Genomic DNA, 11,882 nt, shown 5'->3' with positions numbered 1-11,882 from the left:
AAACACAACCAGCTCTTTATCCACATGAAGTGTGGAGTGCTATTAACAAGGGATTTCAGATCGATTCCGTATTTATGGATTTCCGAAAGGCTTTTGACACTGTAGCACACAAGCGGCTCGTAGTGCTTATGGAATATCGTCTCACTTACGTGACTAGATTTGTGATTTCCTGTCAGAGAGCTCACAGTTCGTAGTAATTGACGGAAAGGCATCGAATAAAACAGAAGTGGTTTCTGGCCTTCCCCAAGGTAGTGTAATAGATCCTTTGCTGTTCCTCATCTATATAAACGATTTGGGAGACAATCTGAGCAGCCGTCTTCGGTTGTTTGCAGGTGAGTAATAAGGTCATCAGAAGATGAAAATAAATTGAAAAACGATTTAGAAAATATATCTGACGGGAGCGAAAGTTGGCAGTTGACCATAAATAACGAAAAGTGTGAGGTCATCCACATGAGTGCTAAAAGGAACTCGTTAAACGTCGGTTACACGAGAAATCAGTCTAATCTAAAAGCCGTAAATTCAACTAAATATCTAGGTATTACAATTACTAACAAATTAAATTGGAAGGAACACGTAGATAATGTTGTGGGGAAGGCTAACCACAGACTGATTTTTATTGGCAGGACACTTAGAAAATGTAACAGACCTACTAAGGAGATTGCCAACACAACGATTGTTCGTCCTCTTTTAGAATACTGTTGTGCGATGTGGGATCCTTACCAGATAGGACTGACGGAGTACATCGAAAAAGTTCAAAGAAAGGCAGCACGTTTTGTATTATCGCGAAATATGAGAGAGAGTGTCACAGAAATGATACAGGATTTGAGATGGACATCATTAAAAGAAAGGCGTTTTTCGTTCCGACGGACTCTTCTCACGAAATTCCAATCACCAACTTTCTCCTCCAAATGCGAAAATATTTTGTTGACACCGATCTACATTGGGATTAACGATCGCCACGATAAAATAAGGGAAATCAAAGCTCGGACGGAAAGATGTAGGTGTTCATTCTATCCGCGCACCGTACGAGATTGGAATAATAGAGAATTGTGAAAGTGGTTCGATGAACCCTCTGCCAGGCACTTAAATGTGATTTGCAGGGTATCCATGTAGATGTAGATGTAGATTTGATTCAGTTCAGGTAACAATGGTGTTATTACAGGCTACTGCAAACGGAATTTCTTACTGACTTATAGACGAAATGCGAAAAGATACCAGATATATAAGCTATACGACGTGGCTTATGAAGTACGTCCACATTCGCGAGTGCTCTATTTTGCATAACTTATTATTTTGTTTGCAGGATTTTCACATCGACATAATTTCGTTTTCATTGGTCGAGCACAACTAGATGTTGCATACTGACCCTTTTCTTTCATGATGATGATGATGATAATGATAATGATGATGATGATGATGAGGTGCCATACTCCTTGAGAGAGCGTAGGGGACATTGAGGGAGACCTGCACCGCCGTACTAGGCAAGGTCCCAGTGGAGGTGATTTGCTATTGCAGTAATGGGGATGAATCACGAAAATGATGATGAAGGACACACAATATCCAGTCCCCTGCCGGGAATCAACCCGGGCCCCTAGCGTAGCAGGCGGTAACGCTACCACTGCGCTACGGAGGCGGACTACATGCTTTCATACATACTTAAATATTAAAAGGTTCTCACATTGATACATTGTATGCCAGGCTACACATCACCGTCACACATCGTCCTCTACACCTCCATGCTGCCGTATTAGTCGAGCAAATATCACACTTGGATCAGAACGTCAGCAGAGATACGTAGAACATGGGGTGTACTGAAACCTCGTCCGTTCAGGAGAACCTCCAGGTCAGTGCAGCGTGCGGAACAAATCCGCCGGACACGAGACAACGCCCAGCACGGGACCTCACGCAAGGCCACGGCGTGAGAAGCGATACTTTCACGTCAGGTGACGCGCGCTGGTCCGGCCGTGTATAAAAGCCGGGCACAACACAGCAGAGGCACATTTCGGCAGCAGCAGTAGCAGCAGCAACAACTCACCCAGCCATGAACACCCTGGTACGTACTGCTACCGCTGTGTGTAGACCGTTATAACTCACTGTATCAACGAACTGGGTACCTCCGTATGGAGAACTTCTGGTTTAGGGAATTAACTGAGTAGTAAAGCACTGCCTAACGATACCTTTACGAATTTCAGATCGTCCTGAGCGCCGTCCTGGCCGTCGCCGTGGCTAAGCCCGGCTACCTGGGCGCCGCCCCCGCCGCAGTCGTCGCCCCCGCGGCCTACGCCGCCCCCGCGGTGGTGGCCGCCCCCGTGCACGCCGGCTACGCCGCCTACGGCCCCGCCCCCGTCGCCGTGCGCTCCGACGGCTACCTGGCTGACACCCCTGACGTCGCCGTCACCAAAGCCGCCCACCTGACCGCCGTCGCCCAGACCCAGGCCCGTGACGCCGTCGTCAACGGCGCCGCCGCCCTGGCCACCCACGCCGCCCACGCCTACGCCGCCCACGCTTACGCCGCCCCCGCTGTAGCGTACGCAGCTCCCGCTCCCGTGGCTTACGCCGCCCCCGCTGCCTACGCCGCCCCCGCTGCCTACGCCGCCCCCGCTGCCTACGCCGCCCCTGGCGCTCTCGCCGCTGCTGCCCACCTCCACGCTAAGGCTGCTCTGCTGGGCTGAAATGTCATCCTGCACAACGTTCCTTTGTGAATAATGTATATATTATACTATATTAATAATAAACTATGGCAATGAAACTGTCCTGTGTTGTACTTTCCATTTTTCTATACTGTCTGATTCACTTTCAGAATTGTCTACAGTTTCCATAGAGACAGAATATGCAGATTCTCTCCTCCAGAACTGAAAGAAAAATTCTGTAAACTAAGGTAGAGTTTGGATGTATACTCTTACGCCGATACTACAAAGATGAAGCACGTATGAAATAAAACAACAGAGACATCGGCCGCGGACTGTTGTTCGCATGAAATGCACATAATGGGACTCCATGACAACTGAGAGCAAAGTTAATTTGGAAAACCATACAGCTTAATCCAAGATAACAATACACATAGATTCAGAATGCTGTACACCAATCATAGATTGGTTTATGTACATCATTGAACCTAAAAGAGAACACAGTTTACTAGTTTGAAAACGCTTACAAATGCATGTATATGTAACTTTCAGAGGAACTTAACGTAAAGACCTCGATCATAACAATAATTTAAGTAATTTGACGCAATTTACAGAGCGTACCGAAACTCCAAATTTCTAAGACTTGTAGAGGGGAATGATTACATCATACGCACATAAGAAAAAAGTTTTGCATCACCTCGTTTCCGAGAGTTGCGGAACTTGTACAGAAAATTTGAATAGAGATCGACATAAACATCATTTGCGCTCTTTTTATTGCTCATGAAAACCACACATTGCATGTTGTACCACCATACAGCAAGACCTTCATAGGTGGTGGTCCAGATTGCTGAAAACATCAGCACCTTCAATACCCAATAGCACGTCCTCTTGCATTGATGCGTGTCTGTATTCGTTGTGGCATTCTATCCAGAAATTCATCAAGGCACTGTTGGTTCAGATTGTCCCACTACTCAACGGCGATTCGGCGTAGACCCTCAGAGCGGTTGGTGGATCACGTCGTCCATAAAAAGCCCTTTTTCAATTTATCCTAGGCATGTTCGATAGCGCACATATCTGGAGAACATGCTGGCCACTCTAGTCGAGCGATTTCGTTATTCTGAAGGAAGGGATTCACAATTTGTGCAAGATTCGGGCGCGAATTGTCGTCCATGAAGACGAATGCCTCGCCAAAATGCAGGCGATATGGTTGCACTGCGGGTCGGAGAATGGCATTCACGTATCTTACAGCCGTTACAGCGCCAGCGGCGTAAGTTGGCCCCACATAATGCCACACCTAAACAGCAGGGAACCTTGCTGCACTCACTGGACAGTGTGTCTAACGCGTTCAGCCTCACCAGGTTGCGTCCAAACACGTCTGCGACGATTGTCTGGTTGAAGGCGTGTGCGACACTCATCGGTGAAGAGAACGTGATGCCAATCCTGAGCGGCCCATTCGGTATGTTGTTGGACCCATCTGTACCGCGCTTCGTGGTGTCGTGGTTGCAAAGATGGACCTCGTGGTGGACGTGGGGAGTGAAGTTGCGCATGATGCAGCCTATTGCGCCCAGTTTCAGTCATAACACGACGTTCTGTGGCTGCACGAAAAGCATTGTTGAAGATGGTGGCGTTGCTGTCAGGGTTCCTCCGAGCCATAATCCGTAGGTAGCGGTCATCCACTGCAGAGGTGGCCTGGGCGAGGCATGTCATCGACAGTTCCTGTCTCTCTGTATCTCCTCCATGTCCGAACAACATCGCTTTGGTTCACTCCGAGACACCTGGACACGTCCCTTGTTTGAGAGCCCTTCCTGGCACAAAGTAAGAATGCGGACGCGATCGAACTGCGCCTTTGACCGTCTAAACATGGTTGAACTACAGACAACACGAGCCGTGCACCTCCTACCTGGTGGAATGACTGGAACTGATCGGCTGTCGGAGCCCCTCCGTCTAATAGGTGCTGCTCATGCATGGTTGTTTACATCTTTGGGCCGCTATAGTGACATCTCTGAGTAGGGACTGTGTCTGTGATACAATATCCTCAGTCAATGGCCGTCTATTAGAGATCTGGGAACCGGGGTGATGAAAGATTTTTTTTTATTTGTGTAATTTGAACAGGAGCCCATATCCGCAAACGTACTGTTTCCGTTCTACGACTGTTTCAGTTCACAGGTTTAACTCATCCACTTCATCTTGAAGACATGACGCAGGACAATTATTAGGTAGCAATTCTTTTGGGTCTCTGGATTTAACTCCTATGCTACTTCTTGAGGAGTAGTATTCAAAGTTTAATTCACCGGACTCCTGTAGGGAGAGAGGAAAATCTGTTGGGACGAGTTCTCGCCGTTGCACTAGAGACTGAAAAGTACGAGGTGGGATGGAGAGAGTGTACCACAACGTTCTTCGTAAGAACAATGTCTGTAACAACATCGGTGTTTGCCACTTCGAGCCACAGTTGTAACGCATCAGTACTGTTCTGTACGTAAAGTATGCAGGGTTCTTCTTTGTTTCGGAATAATGCAAACAAGTACTGTTTATGTGTTAATACAAACAAATGCACTTAAGTGATAAATGGATGTTTCGTTATGTTTGCTTCCGAATTTTTATCTAATAAATGCACTGCGTTACACCTGATTCAGTTCCTCAGGCAGAAGTGGATGAGCTAAACTTCTTCTAGAACGGAGACTGTACGTTTCCGTACATGAGTTTCAGTGTAATCTGTAGGTGTTCACTCCACTCTACAAGTACTAGAAGTCTGTAAAGAGAATTTCCGGAAACCCTGTATATGTGTGTGACCTTTTAAGAGACTATGCTGCGGCTACGACATTACTGAGATCAGTTTTAGCTACCAGTAAAGGAGAGAGGATTTGAAACATGGAGAAATGGCACAAGCCTCAGATCTAAAATTGAGAATAAATGTTTGTGGTTTATGGAAATGAGTTGTTCAAATGGTTCAAATGGCTCTGAGCACTATGGGACTTAAATTTTGAGGGTATCAGTCCCCTAGAACATAGAACTACTTAAACCTAACTAACTTAAGGACATCACACACATCCATGCCCGAGGCAGAATTCGAGCCTGCGACCGTTGCGGTAGCGCGGTTCCAGACTGAAGCGCCTAGAACCGCTCGGCCATAAAGGCCGGCTAAATGAGTTATGGCACCGTGTACTCACGATCACCTTAAGCAAACGCTTTCTAGTTCTTTGTGGAAAAATAAATATTAACAGACGAAATAAATATTACGTTTCAATAACTGCAGGGTTGAAGTCATGAGGGTATTGACTGCCGGTGACAGAACGAGACCAAATGTAAGACAAGAAGAAGAGTTTCCTTGTAACTGAAAGCAACCGACAGAGTGCAATGCATGAAATATTATAAATATTGTCTTCCAGGTTAGTTATGAGATGAATAAGAAATTTCATACATTTGAACGTAAAAGGTGAAGTGATCTATTCAAACCATTTTCTTCACAGTCTCTGTTAGCGGCTTTTAAAAAACATTGAGGTAATTTACTGCGTTAAGTGGTAAAAATATGCAAATCTGTGTAGACTGTTTACAAAGATCTGGGCATCCTGAATACTTTCTCAGATATGAGAGTAGTTTGAAGAGTTTTAAGTAATAGAACGCAATACGTTGTGTTCGACGACGAGTGTTGATTGGAGACGAACGTATCGTCAGGTGGGCCTCAGGAAAGTGAGCTCTCTTGTTCTCTATATACGGAAACGATCTGAAGGATACGGTTAGCAGCATTTCGCAGCTGCTTACGTTAGATTCTCCATTTTACTGGTTGTTGAGCTTCATGGCTACGGTTTATATTATTTTAAGAAATACAGCAGCCAGCTAATTTTTAACAATTTTTATTGATACCATTACGCGTTTCGAGCTTTTACCCACCTTCAGTTGGCGTAGCACACGTGTAACATTGAGTTAGCCCATCGCTAAAACATCGACCTCAGTTTGTATGCTGCAGGTGCCTTTCTATCCTGCTTGTCGTTGCTCCAATATTTCGCATTTATGAAAGTCGCAAAAATACATTTTCTTTGCATATGGCGCAAAAACAGCGCAGTATCCACCACGTAGCCCGGCAAATGAAGATGGGTGAAAGTTCGAAAAGCGTCTTGGCACAAATAAAAATGCATAACGAAATGGCTGATGCTGTATTTCTTACAATAATACTGCGACTGTTTACTGATGACGCCGTGGAATACGGGAAAGTGTCGTCATTGACTGTCTGTAGGACGATACAGGATCACTTGGAAATATTTTTTATTTGGTGCGATGAACGGCAGCCTGCTGTAAATGTCGGGAAATTACCTTTAACGCTGACTAGTAGGAAAATAGTCCTGTTGGAATACGGTATTAATGGTATACTGCTTGTCATGACACTTAACACGATTAAGTATCTAGGCGTAACGTCGCAAAGCGACATGAAATTGAACGAGCACGACACATTTTTTTCTGTAAGCAGGTTCGTTTTATTCTTGATACCAATACATCATATTATTCCCCACTCTTTTGACTGTGAAACCCTATTTTCAGCCGGCCGGAGTGGCCGAGCGGTTCTAGGCACTTCAGTCTGGAACCGCGTGACAGCTACATTCGCAGGTTCGAATCCTGCCTCGGGCATGGATGTGTTAGGTTTAAGTAGTTCTAAGTTATAGGGGACTGATGACCTCAGATTTCAAGTCCCATAGTGCTCAAAGCCATTTGAACCATTTAGAACCCTATTTTCAACGTACTCTCCCGTCAATGCGACCACCCTTAAGCCATCTTACAGGGACCACTCTACAGGTTGACGTCGGAAGCAACGTCATCCCGCATCAGTAATCTCCACGTACTGCTTCCGTGGAATGCAGCCTTCATTGGCCAAAATAGACGGCAGTTGGCAGACTAGAGGTCCGGTCTGTAGAGTGGATTAGAAGGAAGAGTCCAATTAAGTTTCCCGAGTTCCTGTCGGGTGGACAGACATGTGTGAGGTCTGGTGTTGTCATGGGGAGGGAGAAGTTCATTTGCATTTTTGTGGTGGCGAATATGCTGAAGTTGTTTCTTCAGTTTCTTGAGGGTGGCACAGTACACTTGAGAGTTGATAGTTGGACCATGAAAGAGGACATCAAACGAATCAGAGTCCCTGAGTGTCGTCGCCATGACTACCAGCTCTGGGTAAGGATTTCATCCCCCCCCCCCCCCCCCCCCCCCCTTCGGAGGAGAGGTTGTGAGGCGCCACACCATGGTTGCCATTTTGTTTCCGGTTTGAAGTGATGAACCGATTTTTTATCGCCTGTGTCGACTTAGACAAAAATCTGTCACGATCAGCGTCGTAACGTGCAAGAAATTCCGCACCAATGGTCCTTCGTTGCTCTTAATGGTCTTGTGTTAGGCAGGAAGGAACCCAGTGGGCACAAACCTTTCAGTACCCCAACAGGTGGACGAATGTGTCGCTACTACCAACAATCTTCAACAGCTGAGCAGTAAGGTGTTATATCCTGATCCATGGATCACCTCGAATGAGAGTGTCCGCACGTTCCAACATTGCAGGTGTCACAGTTGTGTGCGGACGGCCGGAAAGCAGGAAATCGCACAGGTGTGCGCGACCTTGTTGCGAGGATAACACACACCTCTCCCAACGACTCACCGGGATAGGTCTCCGCAGACAATCTGCAAACCACTACTAATATCTGCATGTTTGTGTGAAATAAACTCGTCATAACTTCTGAACGGTTTGCGTTAGGACGTTCATACTGCACGGTTGTCCGCTGGGCATGTTGGGAACCAGTAAGCGCATGCATCTATGGTTTAGCCCACGAAGCCCACATTCATTTGGATGGGTTCGTGAATAAGCAAAAGTGGCGCATTTGGGGGGAGTGGGAATCCGCATTTCGCGATCGAGAAGCCTCTTCACCCTCAACGGGTGACTGTGTGGTGTGCAATGTCCATTCACGGTATAATCGGTGCGATATTCCTTGATGGCACGGTGACTACCGAACGACACGTGAAGGTTTTGGAAGATTATTTCATCCCCATTACCCAAAGTGATCCTGATTTCCACAAGAAGTGGTTCTTGCAAGACGGAGCTCGAACCATCGGAGTAGGAGAATGTTTTACGTTCTGGAGGATCACTTTGGGTACCACATTCTGGCTCTGTGGTACCCAGAGGCCACTGGCATAGACTTCGATTGGCCACCGTACTCTCCTGATCTGATAGCATGCGACATCTTTTTGTGGGGCTGTGTTAAAGACAAGATGTTCAGCAATAACCCCAAATCCATTCCCGAGCTGAAAAAAGCCATTCAGGAGGTCTTCGACAGGATCGATGCTCCGACGGTTCAGCGGGTCATGCAGAATTTCGCTATTCGCTGCGCCACAGCCTCGCTAATTGTGGCAGGCATATCGAAGCTGAATCGGAATATCTGTAGTGAAGTTTATGTGTTGAATAAATTGTGTGCACGCCGTAGTTTGTAGTTAATTTAGAGTTTTTTTCATATAGTTCAATAAATCTCACCCTGTATGTATATATTGAACAGGAGGGCGAAAGACTCCCTTCCCTGGATTACACAATTTTTAATCCGAGCACTAGTGTCTTTAGCTTTCCGAGAGCGAAACTGATCATCATATGACACATCCTCAATTTTCTTTTCGATTCCTCTGTAAATTACAGCAACTTGGTTGCATGAGCTGTTATGCTGACTGTGCATTAATTCTCGTTCTTCTCGGCTCTTTATATCTTCGGAGGTACGATGGTATATAACCAGTTCCATAATCTCTACATACCAACATGAACAGCCGTTTTGTTGCTACTTTCCGCAATGATCTTAGAAATTCCGAGGAATATTATTTATATCTCATGTCCAATTTTATTTAAGTCGTCCAAAGCACTTTTAAATTCTTATTGTAATACCAGATTTCCTGTCTCTTCCCAATCGATCCCTATTTCTTCCGCTGTTACGTCATTAGACAAGGCCTCCTCTTCACAGAGGCCTTCAATGCACTGTTTCCACCTAACCACCATCTCTTCATGACTAGTCTGATAAACTCCAGCCTACTCTTCATCGTTATTGCGTTGTGATCTGAGTCTATGTCTATTCCTGGGTATTTCGGAAGTTCTGCTTGACCTTGCTGTAATCTAACTGTAATCATCCTGTATCCCTCAGTCTATTCCAAATATACCCTCCCCCTCTTGTAATTCTTCAACAGAGTATTAGCTACTACTAGCTGAAATTTATTGCAAACTCAATTAGTGTTCATTCTTTCTCATTCCTTCTACCAAGCCCATAGTCTGTCGCAACCCTTTCTTCTACTTCTTCCCCTACAACCGCATTCCAATTCCTTTCCTGAATTTCCTGTTCAATATAGTCATATATTTTATCCGTGTCTCCTAGTTGCGACGTCGGTGTTGGTTTCATGTGATTCTGATAAGACAAACTTTGTGACTGAACTGTTCTCAGGAAGTCACTCTCTGCACCACATTACTACTCACAAAAAATTCTACTCCCGTTATACAATGTTGTGTTGCTTTTGACAATACCCGAAACTCGTCACACAAAAAAAATTTTTCTTCTTTCCATTTTACTTTACTGACCACCAATACATGTAGACTGTGCCTTAGTATTCCCCTTCTCAGATTTTGCAGCTTCACTACCACATTCAAACTTCTGACATTCCACCACCCGTTGATTATTCAATCACCTCCCCGTTGGCACTCGCTTCTCGGAGATGTGAATGGGGGTCTCATCCGGAATCTTTTACCGACGGAGAAATCATCATGGCACTTTACCAATTACAAGCCACAAGTCCTGTAGGTACACACTATGTGTATTTACTGCCGTGGTTTCCATTGCGTTCTGCATCCTCATGCCGTTGATTATTGCTGAATCTTCGGCTTTTCAGGATTAGTTTCCTGTTCCAGGTGCAAGAGGATGCCCTGAACCTCTGCCCGCTTCTACTCCCTCTTTGATACGACCATTGGCTGGAAGATTTCGGCCGACATTGCTGATGACTGTTATCCAAAATTTATACAATTGCTCCATTCGAACTCAGGAATCAAGCTGTTTTGTTTACTAGTGAAAGACGTTACCCCTAAGCCATAGGTGCAGGGAAGAGTGCATATGACCAGACAGTGCAGAAAAATATCTATACGTATAGCCGTAGTACTACAACGTCTCGCATGCAGTTATATCTATGCATGAAACGAACGTTTTGTTCAGCCATTGCCGTCCATGAGCAATAGTATCAGAAGATAGCCAATACATTTCGAAACCGTTTACTACCATGTCTTGTGAAAGTGACTGTGACATAAATAATACGTAGTTCACAGTACCTCAGCCATGGATCTGCTTCGAAAGAATGCCATTTAATATATATATATATATATATATATATATATATATATATATATATATATATATATATATATGAATTTCTCTGCTCTACCAAAGTATTTTACCTTTGCAGATGATTTCATTTGCCCGCATCTCGTGGTCGTGTGGTAGCGTTCTCGCTTCCCACGCCCGGGTTCCCGGGTTCGATTCCCGGCGGGGTCAGGGATTTTCTCTACCTCGTGATGGCTGGGTGTTGTGTGCTGTCCTTAGGTTAGTTAGGTTTAAGTAGTTCTAAGTTCTAGGGGACTGATGACCGTAGCAGTTAAGTCCCATAGTGCTCAGAGCCATTTGAACCATTTTTGATTTCATTTGGCTAACATCGTTCTCTTTGAGAGCCTAGTACTCTTACGATTATAATGAAATATTACACATATAGTTCCGTAAAAACACGGGAGAACTGCCGGATATCAGTAACGTCGTGCCACGATATTTCGGCGCAGAGTCTTCTGGCCACCTTCCGGCGAGTGCCACTGTAGTAGTACTGGCGAATACGCGCTGAGCTCCGCTATTTAAAGCCATACTGAGGTGACATTGCGCATGCGCTGCCCAGCGTGCGGCTTCAGTACAGCTCTGTGCGCTGCGCCTCGTGCCCTCCACGGTGAAAGCTTGGCGTATCGATATCAGGTCGATTTTCATCTTTATGCAGATAACTACGTCGACTACGAAGTTTTTCTATAACAGGATTCCAAGCAGATTTCAGCTTATAACCGCTATCTCGATTGATGAGAATCTCAGACAATCTTATTTCCACAGATTTATTGATAATCGAGCTCCAAAAGTTCGATGTTTGGGCCTAAATTTTTGTGTCGTTGTAATTCATGCAATGGTCTGTGGAAATACAATGTTCGGCGATTGCGGACTTGGTGGGTTGGAGAACACGAGTATG

At 45.3% G+C, this 11,882-nt stretch overlaps 1 protein-coding gene across 1 annotated transcript; it reads left to right on the top strand.

The window, feature by feature from the left end:
- The first annotated feature begins 1,907 nt into the window (after positions 1 to 1,907).
- Positions 1,908 to 2,749, top strand: LOC124606948 (cuticle protein 16.5-like). Its single transcript, XM_047139070.1, has 2 exons — positions 1,908 to 2,053; positions 2,193 to 2,749. Exons 1-2 carry the CDS (start codon positions 2,042 to 2,044, stop codon positions 2,670 to 2,672), a joined length of 492 nt encoding a protein of 163 aa, XP_046995026.1. The 5' UTR covers positions 1,908 to 2,041; the 3' UTR covers positions 2,673 to 2,749.
- Positions 2,750 to 11,882: the final 9,133 nt, after the last annotated feature.

This window comes from Schistocerca americana, chromosome 3, assembly GCF_021461395.2.
Source record: "Schistocerca americana isolate TAMUIC-IGC-003095 chromosome 3, iqSchAmer2.1, whole genome shotgun sequence".
Classification (NCBI taxonomy): domain Eukaryota; kingdom Metazoa; phylum Arthropoda; class Insecta; order Orthoptera; family Acrididae; genus Schistocerca; species Schistocerca americana.
This window is presented reverse-complemented; position numbering and strand designations above follow the sequence as displayed.